Source organism: Salvia splendens, chromosome 8, assembly GCF_004379255.2.
Source record: "Salvia splendens isolate huo1 chromosome 8, SspV2, whole genome shotgun sequence".
NCBI lineage: Eukaryota > Viridiplantae > Streptophyta > Magnoliopsida > Lamiales > Lamiaceae > Salvia > Salvia splendens.
The window spans coordinates 24,988,185-25,004,742 of NC_056039.1; the positions used below are offsets into that span (position 1 = coordinate 24,988,185).

Sequence of the window (16,558 nt, forward strand, 5' to 3'; positions counted from 1 at the left end):
GAGTTCTGGATATGCCACTTGGCAGTATATTCATTACTTTCTTGTGAGTTTGGGTTTTGTTGGAGGTGCCCACGAAATACAGGTAACACTAGCTAATACTCCAACAAGCATCAACACCTCTAATAATTGAATATGATTTCAAACTTATCACATGTTTAAATTCTCATTTTCACCAAATATACAAACATAAATAAATGAATGAGTTTGCCAGCCTCCTTGTCTCACCGCTCCCACAAAAACCTCCTTTTCCCTTAACAAAGAATCAACCTATATTTGCATTTATTTTATGCATAAATATTTGTACAACACACAAACAAAAACGCATACATATATAATTTCTCTCTCTCTCTCTCTAGAATTAATGGGTCTTAGAGACATTGGGCAGTCATTACCTCCGGGATTTAGGTTTAATCCGAGTGATGAAGAGCTGGTTTGCCATTATCTTCTTAAGAAGATTGCTAATGAAAAACTTGGTAGAGGCACTTTAGTTGAAATTGATCTTCATACTTGTGAGCCATGGCAGCTACCTGGTAATTCACCCCATCTTTCCTTTCTTTTCTTTTTCTATTGTGGATTTGTTCTCTTTTTTGTGTGTCAATTTTAGGGAGAAATTGATGTTTTCTTAGTCATATTTCTTTTCTGTTTTAAACAAATAAATCCATCCTTTCTCAAATGATTAAGATGGATATTAGAGGGATTGAACCTTTTTTTTATATCGAATTAATTCCAATTTAAAGTTTATATATTTTGTTTGGATCTATTAAATTTGACCTACACTCAATAATTCAGTCTGATATTATAATAGAAACGCATAAAATTCTATCTTAAAACTAATTAATTACTCCCTCCATCTCTGAAATTTTGTCACATTTTTCCATTCTATCTCATAAAATTTGTCGCATTTCACTTTTTACTATTTTTTGTAGTAGACCTCACATTCTACTATCTTATTATCACTCACATTTTATTATAAAATTAATACTTTAAAAGTAGGACCCACATCCAACTAACTTTTTCAACTCACTTTCTATTATATTTCTTAAAACTCGTGCCCAATCAAACTGTGACAAAATTTGAGTGATGGAGGGAGTATAAAAGAAAAAAAGTGATCCATAAGACTTTAATGGATTTAGAACTCTTTACATAAATAGAATTGCAATAGTTATATTTTTTTCATTTACCAGCATTTTCAAAGTCACTTAATTTCTTTTTTTCCAAAACTATTTTCCTTAAATTAATCAATTGTAAAAGGATTCTCTTTTTAAAGGAAAAAATTTAAGCGAGGATGTGCTTTGTTCCATGAATCGTAGTAATTATCGCAAGTTAATTTCATCATTTCTTAGAAGAAATTAAATATTCCCTGTCGGCGGTCGCCATCAAAGGAAAAAAAACTAGTGCATTATATTTTAAACTATGCAAAATCAAATTAATGTCGTTTATAGTTGTGTATGTAAGCGTACATATAAATTATGACTTGTAGGATAAGGCATCAAGCGTAAGGATTCGAACTTCGTTTGACACAAACGTGCTCCATCCGTCCCCCGACTTTTGTCACAGTTTGACCAGGCACAGCTTTTAAAAAATTAATGCAAAGGTTAAAAAAGTTAATAAAATATAGGTCCTACTTTTAAAGTATTAATTTTATACTATTAAAATGTGAGTGAGAATAAATTAGTGATGTGGGGTCCATCACAAAAAATGGTAAAAAAGTGAAATGTGATAAATTTTATGGGATTGGCGGAAATGGAAAAATATGACAAAATTTCAGGGACGGGATGATGTATTATATAATAAAGCAATGGATTAATAACCAATTATGACTCTTTGGTATTGTGTTAAATTTATCAACTTAAATTCCATATTTAGGAGTATTTGATTAAGTGCGGAAATTAAATACTTTGGCCGTTGAGAATCTTTTATGATGAATCTTGGCCAACTTTAATCACATAAAGAAATAATATTATGATACATGAGGCCAAATAATGTTCATATGTTCTTAGGTTAATTTGGACTAATACTCTAGGTCGTCGTTTTGGACGCAACAATAATTTTAATTGTTAGTGCAAGTATATGTTGAGCTCAATTAACAATTCGATAATTTTCAGATATGGCTAAGCTGAACTCAGAGGAGTGGTACTTCTTTAGCTTCCGCGATCGTAAATACGCCACCGGTTACAGGACCAACCGGGCCACCATCTCTGGCTATTGGAAGGCCACCGGCAAGGATCGTGCTGTGCTCGACCCGACCACCCGGGCCATCGTGGGGATGAGAAAAACACTGGTTTTTTACAAGCATAGGGCTCCCAATGGGGTCAAAACTGGATGGATCATGCATGAATTTCGCCTTGAGAACCCTCATATGCCTCCTAAGGTTGGTACAACTATTTAGTTCAATTTTTTTTAAATATATATATATTTAGTTCAATTTTCATTTCTCTTAATTTTATTTTTATTTTGAAAACTATGATAGCGAACCCTTTACTTTTATACTAACTAGAATCATGAATCCCACTCGTGAATTATTTGTTGTTTTTCTGATTATTTATATATATAATCTGATCAAGTTCTTTTTGTTTGATTTTACAAATATAAATGAGGGTTTATAATTACTTTTAGAATTTTATTTCTTTTGATTACTTTATAATTAGAGTATGATATGGTTTGGTCTTTAGTACTACTAATAACTACTTATTATTCTCTCCGTTTCTGAAAAGTATGAACAATTTCCTTTTTAGTCCGTCCTCAAAAAGTACAAACATTCTAATTTTGGAAACTCATTTCTTCTAATGATGAGGTGGAAGTATTATTCACTAACAATGCTTTATTTACTTTTTTTCTTTTTATCTTTACTTTACTAATTATGCATTAAAGCTCATGCCGAACCAAATGTTTACACTTTTTTGGGACGGAGGGAGTATGATAAAATATTTTATTTCTACTAGATCGTGAATGTGACCTTTTATAAACTACTAGCATGGAATTGTACTTCAATATAGTTTATAATGTCTAGTTTTATGGTTTAAGAAAAATGCGGTTAACTTAATTTAGCACATAATATTATATCGAGTTTGATAACTAATTAATATTTTGTGACCATAAATCACAGGAAGACTGGGTCTTATGCAGAATAATTTATAAATCGAGTAGCAGCCCACAAAATTTGGGTGATGGTGACACTTCTCCTAATTTGGCTGCATCACCAACAAGTGATCATGCCTTGCTCAATAATAGTCATCAAAACATGATTAACTCCATCTATCAAGGCCAAAACCCGAACCTGAACCCGAACACGTATCCCGTCCGCTCGGGATATTTGCATCTATACCCCGAGGAGCTTGACAAGGAAGTTGTGTCTAATCCATCGGCCTCCAATCCTAATTGCAAATTGATCGAGACCAAGTGTGAGGACGACTTTGGATTCTTGTTCGATATGAGCATCGACTACTCGGATGGACGGGATGGTGTATCCTCTTATGTTGAGGAGGTTAGATTTGATAACGTTAGCAGCTCGGTTTTTATTTGAATCATGTGTATGTATGTGTGTAGCATTTATTTGGATATATACTTGATTCATGTAGTTAATTGAAGTAGATGTACAAGGCCATGTGTGAATTTGTGAGTAGTAATGTTTGGATATATATGTGTATTTTTAGAAGAAAAAAAAAAGGATTCGATTTGATTAAGTTGCATAGTTCAAAATTTGTAATTTGTTATAAACAAAGCAATATTAGTTCTGTAGAATGGAAATTATTTTTTTTTCTATTAATAAAACTATGCAATCACATGCATTATGATTTATCAAACAAAATTATTTTAGTAAATAATCATAAATGGGCACTAAACGTTGTTAACACAAAAACATAATCTCTAAACGTTGTCCTGGAGAAGAGTGACGCTCCGCCTCCTGCTGCGGTAGAGTAGAAACCGATGTAGGAAAAGGAAAAAAAAGTGAGAAGGTCTCATGGTTTAGGATGTTTTAGTAGTTGTTTAACATGGGTTATTGAGTGATTTATGGCTTAATTTATAGGTTTTCATCCACTTATGCACTATTTAGGTGATTTAACGAGTTTGTCGAAGTTTTGGAGTTAAAACACGTGGGAGTGGGCTTAAACGGGGCTTAAAGAGGCGAGACAAAGAGAACGCCCGACTCGCGGGCTAGACCATGGAAAACACGCCCGAGTCGGGCGTTCTGCAGTTCAAAAACAGAGAGAATGCCCGAGCCTGGCATTTCACGCATTGAAGAACACCCGACCGTGCATTCGAGAGGTGTTTGCGAGTCAAAGAGAACGCCCGAGTCGGGCAATTCTCCTATCTCAGATCGTCCGACTGGGCGATTGCTCGTGATGTCTAATTTGCTGATTTTTTCACTCCAAGTATCAATACCAAGTTGAGAATTCTCATTTACCTTCTCAAAAAATGTAATTATACATTCTTAAAAAATAATGGACTCCAAAGAAAGAAGGTAAATCAAAAAGGCAAACAAAAATTACTAACTTTTGATCTTTTGTACCAAGAAGATTTAAAGATACCTTCTCAAAATGAAAGAAGGTATAATACCTCTACAAATATTTTTTCAATTGGAGCATAAAGTGTTACGAAGAAGACGTAAATATGATAAGTATTTCTCTTTACTTCTTCATTTACCCTTTCACTTGGAGATGCTCTAAGGAGTCCCAATCGTCTACATTCTTGAAGAGGAAGACTCCCCACCATCCAATTCATCCTTCGGAGTACTTTTGTTTAGTTTTGACCATGTTTTCCTCAATTTCCATGGATTTGTCCTTGTTTGTTGATGGGATGATGTGTAGCTAAACATCTTGTAGGATTTTGGTTATGACTACAACGGGTTGATAAATTAATTTAATGTTTTGATGTTTGCCTACCTTTATATCTTATTTTGTTGGTTCAATTGTGCTATTTGAATCCAATTGCCTAGCTAACATTAGGTTTCTTTGATTATTCGTTGTAACCGAGAGATATATATCTAAGTGAGAATAATTTAACAACAACCCGTGACAATTCACATTCGAGAGAAGGGATGATTCTGAGGGGCTCGGGAGTTAGATTAGATGTACTAGGAGGAGAATCTAGTAATTGAAGCTAATCCACATATTTGAGTGCACTCAAAAGAGGGCCTAGTCTAATCAAGTGATTTCCTAATAAGATTAGAGGTGAATTTAGTTAAACTTATGCATATGAGTTCATATCTCCTATTGTAATCGAATCTGAAATCCTATGATTTTCTACCTTGTGGAACAATTGTTGTTTGTTATTTTGATTATATTTTCTTTCATTACTGGACTAGGTAAAACCAAAAACATCATTTCATCATCTAGATAGTATTCAAAATCACATTGTGCTATTCAAACCGTTATTTAGTCATCGGGGATTGATAATTTTAATTTTCCACTCGCTACAAAAACCACGAGAATGGGTTGGGTCATTCATCTATACCGGGTCCGGCAGCAAAAACTTTCATACTAAACATTATGGTAAGACTTGAAAGTGACCCTTTTCCACCGGTTTCCTTTAAACCAAGTGCACTTGAGAGTTGAGAGATGGCTTATCCTAGGATTGCAACTTTTCTAATAATCAAGGAGACACGACATAGCTAAAAGGTTTAGTTAATTGAATTAAAATTGAGACTTTGTAGTTGGATCTGAGATCTGCTACTCTCCATATTTTATCAAAACACAATTTATCTTTTGTTTTGTTAACCTTATTGTTTAGTTAGTTATATTAGGACTCATAAAATAAACTCAATTTCGTAGTCTAGACAATAAACGATAACAATTCGAAGTAAAAGTGTTTTTTTGTCCACGTGGATACGATACTCTATCTTGCTTTTACTAAGATAGCTTTGTACACTTGCAAAATATTACTTGGCGAGCCTAGTTAAATCATAAGAAATCGGTTATGAACAAAACTTTTGATAGATATGGGTTACTAGTTGCTAAAAAATGCAAAAAATAGGAATGAAAACTGTACTTATTCACCAAATTGGCAAGTAGAACAGTTTTATTTGTTAATACTTCGTACTCCCATTGTCCCATTAAAAATGACAGCGTTAACAATTTTGGAATATCCCATTACAAATACTACGTTTCTTAAAACGGTAACAATATCATCTCTACTTATTCACCTTTCTTACTTTATTCTATCTTTATTAACTCACAAAACATTACCACATAAAATCCCATGCCAAAAATCAAATATTTCATATTTATTGGAACGGAGGGAGCATATATATTAACCCACCATCGCATGTGAACTCAATGCTGAATACTATGCTCGTTGCAATTTTAAGACAGAAGCGAAGCTGAAAAGATGAAGATACCTTTCCCAGGGAAGACCTCGGCGGATTAGCATCCATAAAAGATAAGATTAATGTTTGAGTTAATTTATCACACTTATTTCACGCCGGAAATTTGAGAAAACTTGGTGGATGATACTTCCGCAAATCTACCGTCTGTTGTTCTTCTTCAGCTCGTCAACGTCAAGTTCCACCGCCAGTACAGGAGAATCCTCACTTGCACTGAGATCACTGAAAAGAAGCATTACCGTTAACCACAATTTCTAACCAAACATCACTGTAGATATAAATTGTGATACGGAAAAAAAGGCTAACCTATTATTCACAGGCCCGTGATCTACATCATTCTTTAGGCAATATATAGCTCTACCGATAATGTCACTCAGAGTAACCGGACCAAATGATCGACTATCGTAGGAGTCCTGCCACACACACAAATGGAAAGAAATGAATGTAAGCACCAATCTCTGCCTATTACTCCCTCCGTACATGAAAAATAGGGCACTTTCATTTTCTACACTCGTTTTGAAAAAATAATAATAAATAGTTAAAGTGGAGAGAAAGTAAAGTACGAGAGAGAATAATGTAGACAAGAGACTTTTCTACATTATTCTCTCTCTTACTTTTCTTTCTCTACACTTTAACTATTTATTATCATTTTTTCAAAACGAGTGCAGAAAATGAAAGTGTCCTGGACGGAGGGAGTAGTATACATCTCTAGAATAATTTGGTCCTCCAAACATTCACATATTTACAACAATTTAAGAAATCGTGTGAAACTTGACTGATCAAAAGATGTGAATATTAAAGCATAAAGATGAAGAAAGCTATGAAGTGAATGTACAATGAAGTTCAATCCATTTTGAAGGATGCAACATTTTTATCATGCTCAATTGACTCACTCCAGAAATTCCCAGTGTATAAATTAAAATCTACATTTAAATTAAGTGTTTGGACAACTTTACACTGCGATGTCGCATGTTTTTTCCTAATGAAGGCAAAAACAGTCATTACTCAGAGTAGTTCAAAATCAAAATTATTTTGGCTTTACGTCCCACCAGCATAACGACTATTAAGGAAACAAAAGCAGGTATCGCAACAGAGGAACGGAACAAGGACTTCAAAGTTGCGATTGGAAGGTGTGGTATCTCTTCCGGAAGCTATAAATGTTTAGACTTAAGATAAATATGCGAACATATGCAGCATATACCTTGGGTTTTAGGTCTTCATTGTCAGCTAGAACCCAGCACTCGTTATCCTCAAGAACGAAAGGTTCATCTTTTTCATCAGTTGAAGCCATTTCGTATCCCTCAACGGCAGCTAACCTTCGAACCAGATACTTGTCTAAGTTCATGGGGTCCTTCAACACTACCAAGTCTCCAACAAAAACATTTCTACCACAAAAGATACAAACATTTATCCTCAAATATACAGAGATATGATAAAAAACAGATATTATGTACTCCCTCCGTACCCAGCTAAGATGACACACTTTCATTTTTAGTTTGTCCCAAATAAGATGACATATTTCTATTTTCGGAAACTCTCTCCAATTAATACACCCAACCACTTCTTCACTCTCCAATTAAAATATTCATCTCTCTTTCTCTCTCCATTTAATATCTACACCCACCTTTTCCCTCTCCAACTAAACACATGAACCAACAAATCCTAAAATCCCGTGCCGATTAAAATGTGTCATCTTAGCCGGGACGGAGGGATTATATTTAATAGCTAGCACCCTTTATTCAGCGGCAGAAATTTCCTACTAGCCTACCAAAAAGGGGTTAATAAAGAAGTAATCAACACAGAGCTAAACTTAGTAAATACCACTTTGTTTGAACTACTTGAAAGAGATGAACAAAGATGTTCCCAAAAACCCAGTTAGAGGAATAGAAAGAAATAGAGGCAACCAAATAACTATTGGAAACCAAAGGCATACGTTAGATCTGCATGCGGAATTCTCCGAACAAGAAAAGTTCCAGCTTCAGTCCCGATTGTTGGAGACACATCTTCTGATTTATTCTGATGCAAAAAAGTCAGCTTCCCTACAAGAATAGTTTTCATTATGGTATCAAAGCTTTTAGCATCCACACGTCCATGGGTCTGCATTGCACAAGATTCCCAAGGTGAAGCATAGTTCCTTCCAGCCGCACAATAGAAAGTAACAGAAAAACCATCATAGCATAAGCTTAAATCTTAATTATCATCCAAAAATTGAACAAGTCGAATAGTCTTGCTATAACTTAGTTATATATCTCCGGATAAAACAATTGAGAGTACAAACTAACAAACTCACTGATTCAACAATATACGCATAACAGGCATGACCATAAAAAACTAAGGCCTTACATACGCCGGTGGATAGAGATGGATTACTACAAGTTATTCAACAATGTCTTCATTATTCTTAACCTATAATGGGTGGATAACAGGAACCTCTTGACTGTTTAGATTTTGATTTATTTGACGGATGTCCACCGAAAGAGGTAATATACATACAATATACACATCTCTTTCTTCAGAACGCATAAAAATAAACATAAGATATTTATATACTCCATCCGTCCCCCAAATTTTGACACAGTTTGACCGGGCACGGGTTTTAAGAAATGTAATGGAAAGTGAGTTGAAAAAGTTGGTAGGACTGGGTCCTACTTTTAAAGTATTAGTTTTATAATAAAATTTGAGTAGTAATAAGTTAGTGGAATGTGGGGTACATTGCCAAAAATGGTAAAAAGTGAAATGTGACAAATTTTGTGGGACGGACGAAAATGGGAAAATGTGACAAAATTTCAGGGACAGGGGGGAGTAACATTTATGGCATTCAACATTCTCTTCATCAAACTATCTACCTACCAAACTCCAAATTCAAATAGTAACAAACCCATATTACGAGAATAACATTATGAGCACAGCTTGGGGCACACTGAAAATGAAGAGCAAAAAACCAAATACAAGAAAAGGGTTCCTAAATTTCACTCTTGCTAAGAGCATCTACAACCATTTACACTAAACTAAAACTCATTTTAGTGTAAAGGTTACATCAAATAATGATTTTCCTCCAACCATTTACTCTGAATTCAAACTTAAAATAATATTCTCTATATTATGTATTTTTTACTCATAAAATTCGAAAAAAGTTTCGGTTTTTGTTTTAGTGCAAACCTAAAAATAGGTATTTTTACTCAAAAACCAAAAATGGAATTGGTTTCGGACTACCATTGGAGCTAATTGTCTACTCCATTTTAGGTTTTAGTGTACCATTGGAGATGATCTAAGAATTCGAGTAAAATAAGGAGCGAATCTGGGCAAGAATTCCCTGTTATTTCAAGCCTTTATGAAATTCATTTTACTAGTGTTTGTCTATCTTCCTTGTTTTAATCAGAACTACTCCAACATCCTATAATAATAAAAATAAACAAAAAAAAAGCAAAACACACATGTAACAAATCCATAATTCATTTTTTGGCAGTGCGGCTGGAAAATTGATCGATTCCGTGTATTAGGTGTTAAAGCGAGAGGCAAGTTCGTTTCTTTGATTGAGTTTATAGCTTATAAGTGAAACAGAAAAGATGAAGGTGTGATCGCAAACACATGAATCAAGAGAGAATGTGTTACCTTCTGGTAGAGAGAGATAGAGTAGCCGACTTTGCTAGAGGCGTAGCGAAACCAATTCGAGAGGGACGCCATTGCAACAAATTCCCAATTGCAATTCTGTGCAGAGAACTCAGATTTCAGCCCTTAAACCCTCCCAAATAAATTTCCATTTTTTTTTTCTATTTTTTGCAATTTGTGGTTTAATTCGTATTTACGTGGAATTTAGATGCTTCAAGTTCAAACAATACTATTTCCTCATTTCCAAATTAATCTAAGGTATAATTTTTTTTACACAATTTTTTTAAAACGGTACTAATACTCTTTTCTAAAAATAGAAATTTTAATTCTAATGTAAAATTAGTAAAGGTAGAGAGATGGAGAGAAAAAGTAATAGAATTAGTGTTAGTGGATTGTGAAATCTATTTTTAATATAATAAAAAATTTTATCTTTAGGAAACAGATAGATAAAGTATAATAAGTAGATAAAATAAATTATAAAAGCAAATAAAATAGATAAATGAACACAAAACAAAGTACTATAAAAAATTTAAATAATTGATTTTTTATTATAAGGAAAAAAACACATTTAGCTCGATGATTTTAAAATAAATACTACGAATCAATTAATTTAGTGTATTTTTGCCACTCAGCTCAGTACTTTAGTGTATTTAATAAATAAAGTGAAAACATACAAGACCAAAATGTGTGATTTTTTTTTCACGTTTATATAGCTATTTTATTAAAAAAAACTACCCATAGGATCATATATTATTTTAATATATTTATACTAAGGTTTTTATTTTCTTTTTTTTCAGACGGATATATTTTTTTAATTCGCTTGTTTTACTATTTTGGGTTGTCCATCAAAATTGGATCAATTTCTACATATGGAAAGTTATAAACATGTATGTCCTACTAATAATATGGACCCTATAATCAACTAACACTATTTTCTCTTACTTTTTTCTTTCATCTCTTACTTCACTAATTGCACATTAAACTTGTGTCATACATAACTATGTCTATTTTTTTTTGGACGGAAGTAGTATAACCCTATTACCTTACAAACTATACAAACACATGCATTTAGTTTTGAATTTATTGGTCTGCAAAATGGAAAAAAAAAGTGTATGATGTGAATCTGGTTGTTCCGCGTCAAGAGACACCAACTCTGAGGAAGGGACTTAAGGACCCTACCGAATAGGCGTGGCGGTTGGATAGGAGAAGCACTTGACTGAGTCGGCATTACACGACAACCATGTGTGTTCTCGTCGAGGTGACGCAAAAAGACATACTATAAGAATGACTGAACTAGGAATGACATCACATCGTACTTCATCTTAATGCCACTTTCCTTAGATAAAATTGAACGAGGCATTAAACTCACGTCCCTTAATAAGCCATGAAAGCTTGTAAAGTTGGGGATGATTCACTGTTTTAAAACCCAATTTATCCACCATGCTTGTACAATTTCTCACCAACTACCCTCATCAATCATCAAATCGCAAACCTTCCCTTTTGTAGTGTACTTTTATGGAATATCATGTGTCGATCGGCAACCATTATTCATCCTCTGCAGCTGATATAATCAATACAGTATACAGTCCCGCTATCTACATAAACCAACTCAGCGCTCTCAACTCACCCACAGCCATCATCCTCATATTCATCAAATACAAGTGCATCCTCATCCCCAACGAATGTCACCATCTGCTTATTACGGACAATCAGCATATATATGATCGAATGCCTGAAATTAAAACACATCACCGGTCCTCGCCCTCTCATACCTGACCTAACAGGCTGGCTAGGTTTTGCTACGACTGGTGTTGTTGGTTTGAATTATCCTGTGCCACTACTACTTCCATGAAATTTGACGATTCACTGTTGGACCAACAACTCACAACTTTCTTTCCCTTCTTTTCTCAACTTTAAGAGCAAGGCTGCATGCATCTCCATAACTGAAATACCGTTGTAATCGCACAATGTCATAGATTTCAGAAAGAAGCGCTCCAAAATAACGAGCGATCGTTTGTTCCTCTTCTTTCTCGACATCACAACGCATCTGTAGATGATCAAATTCATTAGTAAAATCCTCCGCAGACAGATTACCATGCCTATTACCATGGTATTCAGTAAATCATGTCGGTAGATTTAAGAGTTTTAACACGTCCCCTCACGTATGGGCCGGAATGAGACATCGGACTTCCATCACATGGGTAGGCAAAAGAAGAGATGAAGAGATAAAACCAATCATCGACTTGGGCTGCTCTGATACCATATTAGAAATAGGTCACTCACCCCTGAAAATTCCTTTAAATGGGATTAGGGGAGGGTTACCCATACTTATATTGATCAGTTAGGATCATCACCAAGTCGATGTGGGATAAGATTTAAAAGTTTTAACAATCTCTTATTATGTTCCCACCAAATTGAAACATTTGTTAAAACTTTTTAGGTTTGTCAACTGCATATTAATTTGATATTGTTGTCCCCAAACTCGTACAGATTTATTATTGTGTCGCCCTCAAAAGGCATCAAATTAATTAGGGTAGGATATACTTGCACATTATTTTTAGAAAAAAAAATTCTCTTGTGCTCATAGCTAGCACTATTAAATCGTTTCTTCTTTTCCGTCGTGTCTAAATTTGAAGAGGCTGCTGCCCCACAAATGTGCCTAATAAGCAAACTGCCCCTTAAAACTCATTAGAGCAAAGGTAAAGAATAAGCAGAAACAGAGATCGAAGAAACCATCCACCAAATGCAAATAAATCTTGGTTGCAGGAGTGGATCAGGAACTGATATATCAGATATGTATAGATAGAGCAATTCTAACATTCGCATCCAATCTTGCAACAGGGAGTTCGTCATAATTGCGTCAAGTTATTCCAGATTAACAACAGCAGCACTAGACTATATTACGTATTTGATTTACATGAAACACGATTCACATACAACAACGAACAACTAAACACACCTTTAGCACCTCTTAAACTATTCTTTCAGCCAAGTTTGGATTCGTGTTTCTTTAAACTTCAATTAATTCAGACAACTCTTCATCCTGAAAGCCGAAGAATGGTCAGAACCAAAAGAAATATTATTGTAGTTGAAAGAAGTATAACTCAAAATGATTCAAGAACTAAAAGGTTAAAATACATTATATTGAATTGAAGAATTTCACCTTTTGAAGTGCTTCGGTAAGTCGTTTTTGGTCCACAACCAGATCGTCAGGTACTTCCGATCCCCATACGAGATCATGACAAGTTTCAAATAACCTTATGCAGTAATTGATGTCAGAGTTAGCCTCCTTCCGGGCTATATTAGCTTTCATAAGCTCTGCTGAAGCTTCAGCAGCACCAGTACAATAGCTGTTCCTTACAGTCTGGTCGCAACATTTGTAACCCCATTCATGATCTTTCCACCATGAACCCCAAACACTAGTGTCGTTGTTTATGTATACATCTTCTTCGTACTTAGCCATCTCCTGCATACATCATTGAATCAACAGGAGTGCAAACAAAATTTTCTAAGGCATAGGGGGGTTGGACACTGAAGTTTCATACTACACAATTCACATTTCTCTCTCAATTTACCCTTTGAACTTCTCCCTCATTACCAACTGCTTGGTGGTTACTAGAAATCTCAAAAAACATTCACAATAAGTTGGAAGTCCTTAAAAAACAAAAATCCAAGTGGAACTCGCCCAACATAACATGATGACCAGACAGAGCTTGCATTTGATTGTTATTACTCCAAAACTAGAATGCACAAACAATTCCAAGAATATCATGAGCTGCAGCATTTTGGGCATGTCAGGTGTGATAGATGCATTTCACTTGTGCTGTTAAGCGCCACCGTTAGTCTAACAGATATTTAGGGGGGAAAAGCATCCCGCATTAAAGCATCATATCAACTTAGCCAACATAACATGATGACAAAAATGCAGAATGCAGAAAATATGATGGAAAAAATAAACATTAGATTGTCACTCCTCCAAAAATAAAACGCACCAACAATTCCTAGAATTAGGGATGTCAATGTAACCCGAACCCGTGGGCCGGCCCGAATAACCCGATAAAAATACAGGGTTAGGGTTGTAATTTCGCAGCCCGAATTTAAAATCGGGCCATTCGGGCTGACCCGTTCGGGTTGTCGGGTTAGGCGGGCTGACCCGTTCGGGTTACGGGTCGGCCCGTCGGGTTGAAGGTTTCTGCACATCGAGCAGTTTTTGTAACGGTCATAACTTTCTCTACAAAGCTCCGATTGAGGCGTACAATATATCCACGCGAAGCTCTTTCGAAGACGAAGAGAATGATATGTATTAGAGGTTTATCAGACTTCAAAATCGCGAGAAACATTGACTCAAACAAGGCTGCTGCACATCCACATATTTTGTGTACATTTTCTAATCAATTTTCTATCATTTCTCAACAAACATGTAAACATACCAAAATATAGAAATATAATCAAAATCATCCAAGACAACCCTCTAAAACTATGCAAAATCCAAATACGTCAACCGACTATATAAGATCACAAAAAAAATCACCATGTGGTTCATGGATTCATAAATACGCGTATATAAAAGCTTTCTTTTAGTATATTTCCAATATAATAGTGCAAAGTGTTTTGACGTCGCTTCGTCATTGAATTATGCGTACTTTGATGATTCTTAGAGTTACTCCAATTAGGTAGCATCTTGATAATTCACTCTTTAACAATTCAAAATATTTTTGTTACATCTACGATGCACCTCTCACGTTATGAAAATTTTATTTAATTTTCTACGAATTGATTTATGTTTGAATTTTGAAACAAAGTATTGATTTATGTTTTAAATACATAAACATAAACATACTATTGATAGATATTTTGTAAATAATTATGTAATGAATAAGTTATTTAAATTTAAATAACTTAATCTTTTTTAAAAATATTAAAGAAAATTAAAAATATGTATTTCATTATTGAATGATTAATTAAAAATATGTATATAATTAAAGAAAATTTAAAATACGTATTATTTTTTGAAAATATTAAAAGAATTAAAAATACGCATTGGCCCGAATAACCCGGTGGGTTAGCCCGAAACCCGAAGGGTTAGGGTTAGGGTCGAACTTTTATAACCCGAAAAAATCATAACCCGAATAGCCCGTACCCGAATGGCCCGACAACCCGAACGGGTTGGCCCGAACCCGAACGGGTTGGCCCGATTGACATCCCTACCTAGAATATCATGACACTGCAGCCTTTTTAAGATGCATTTCACTTATGCACCACCATAAGACTAACACAACATTTGGGTAAAAAAAGCATTCCAAGTTAAAGTAACATATGAAATGAGAGATTTCAATTTCTGAATGTTAGAGAAAACTACAGCAATGACTCGGAAGCATCTCAGGTAGAAATTAAGATGGAAACGACATCTTGTCAAGGAGACAGGGCAGAGTTGGTCCGTACCTGGCCTTTTTATGATCCTACCAGCACGATCATATTCAACCTCTCGTTCACTCTGCCCAAGTAAGAGTTCTCATGGAATTACTTCATCATCAGCAGCATTACCATACTCCTCCATGATTTTGTCTTTAGTATCAGACTTCAGCTTCTCCTTGTTGATCTTGAAATTTTTATAAAGCAACTCAGCTTGCATATGAACGTCATGTCAAATGCTTCCCAAGCATGAACATTCAGCTGTTTGAACTCCAAAGCTTGACCACTCACTCTATTTTGATTGTCTCCCTATAATTTTCATAGGTTGCCAATCGTATAAGCAAGATCATGCAAGAGAAATAGCAACCACGACAATTAGCACAGTAAGTACACTCACAGCATAGAACGGGTCTTGGGGTCATAGTGGGCAGAGTTAACATCAAGATTGAGAAGATATTTTGCAGTATCCTCTCTAATACGTAAATTCCTGATAACAAGAGGACAATAATTAGGTATAATTTTAAATTTCACATTCTAAGTGCTTGAAATCAGTTGATCAAATAATGTGAGAGCAAAAATGTTTCAGTAGAGTTAATGCGTAAAACTGGTGGTGTGCAGAAAGAATACACATACATACCTCACCACCACTAGTACGCACGCGCTTCTCAACCTTCGCAAAGTCCATTTGTTTGCTCAAAAAAATGGAAATAAGTGATAAATTTTCAGGGAATTTAAGCAATACTATAATGATAGAATGAATGATATACTTGGTCAGCAAAATGCATCTTGTGGTGTGGGAGTTGCTGATGAGAGCAAGAACACATTCATGGAGCTCAAGAGGAAGAAGGGCTATCGTTACGTGATTTTCAAGATCGAGGAGAAGAAAAAGGAGGTTGTCGTTGACAAGACCGGCGGCCCTGCTCAAGACTACCAAGATTTTGCAGAGTCCTTGCCTCAGAAGGACTGTCGATATGCGGTGTATGATTTCGATTTTGTCACTACAGACAAGTGTCGAAAGAGCAAAATATTGTTCATTGTGAGAGATATAGTTGTACTATATCTTATTCAGAATCAGTATCAGTATCAAACATGATGATAATAAGGCCACATATGAAATGTGTTCAGGTCTCCTGCAGTGTCTAGAATTCGTTCCAAGATGTTACTCTTGTGATGTAAACTTCAATTTCTATAAAGACCATTGTAGTATTCAAATCA

At 34.9% G+C, this 16,558-nt stretch overlaps 4 protein-coding genes across 4 annotated transcripts; 2 read left to right on the forward strand and 2 right to left on the reverse strand.

Annotated features, from left to right (window-relative positions):
• Positions 1 to 208: 208 nt before the first annotated feature.
• Positions 209 to 3,677, forward strand: LOC121743695 (protein CUP-SHAPED COTYLEDON 3-like). The gene is made up of 3 exons (XM_042137025.1): positions 209 to 530; positions 2,106 to 2,371; positions 3,107 to 3,677. Exons 1-3 carry the CDS (start codon positions 287 to 289, stop codon positions 3,521 to 3,523), a joined length of 927 nt encoding a protein of 308 aa, XP_041992959.1. The 5' UTR covers positions 209 to 286; the 3' UTR covers positions 3,524 to 3,677.
• Positions 3,678 to 6,199: 2,522 nt separating this feature from the next.
• Positions 6,200 to 10,092, reverse strand: LOC121745519. The gene is made up of 5 exons (XM_042139465.1): positions 9,935 to 10,092; positions 8,256 to 8,419; positions 7,524 to 7,707; positions 6,629 to 6,735; positions 6,200 to 6,544 (listed from the first exon to the last, which is right to left on the reverse strand). Exons 1-5 carry the CDS (start codon positions 10,004 to 10,006, stop codon positions 6,463 to 6,465), a joined length of 609 nt encoding a protein of 202 aa, XP_041995399.1. The 5' UTR covers positions 10,007 to 10,092; the 3' UTR covers positions 6,200 to 6,462.
• Positions 10,093 to 12,881: 2,789 nt separating this feature from the next.
• Positions 12,882 to 15,744, reverse strand: LOC121744387 (pre-mRNA-splicing factor SLU7-like). The gene is made up of 3 exons (XM_042137907.1): positions 15,374 to 15,744; positions 13,095 to 13,397; positions 12,882 to 12,974 (listed from the first exon to the last, which is right to left on the reverse strand). The coding sequence occupies exons 2-3, from the start codon at positions 13,392 to 13,394 to the stop codon at positions 12,942 to 12,944; spliced, it is 333 nt and encodes a 110-aa protein (XP_041993841.1). The 5' UTR covers positions 13,395 to 13,397; positions 15,374 to 15,744; the 3' UTR covers positions 12,882 to 12,941.
• A 353-nt stretch (positions 15,745 to 16,097) lies between these two features.
• LOC121745961 (actin-depolymerizing factor-like) lies at positions 16,098 to 16,436 on the forward strand. The gene has a single exon (XM_042139909.1). It carries the CDS (start codon positions 16,098 to 16,100, stop codon positions 16,434 to 16,436), a length of 339 nt encoding a protein of 112 aa, XP_041995843.1.
• The last annotated feature ends 122 nt before the right edge of the window (positions 16,437 to 16,558 follow it).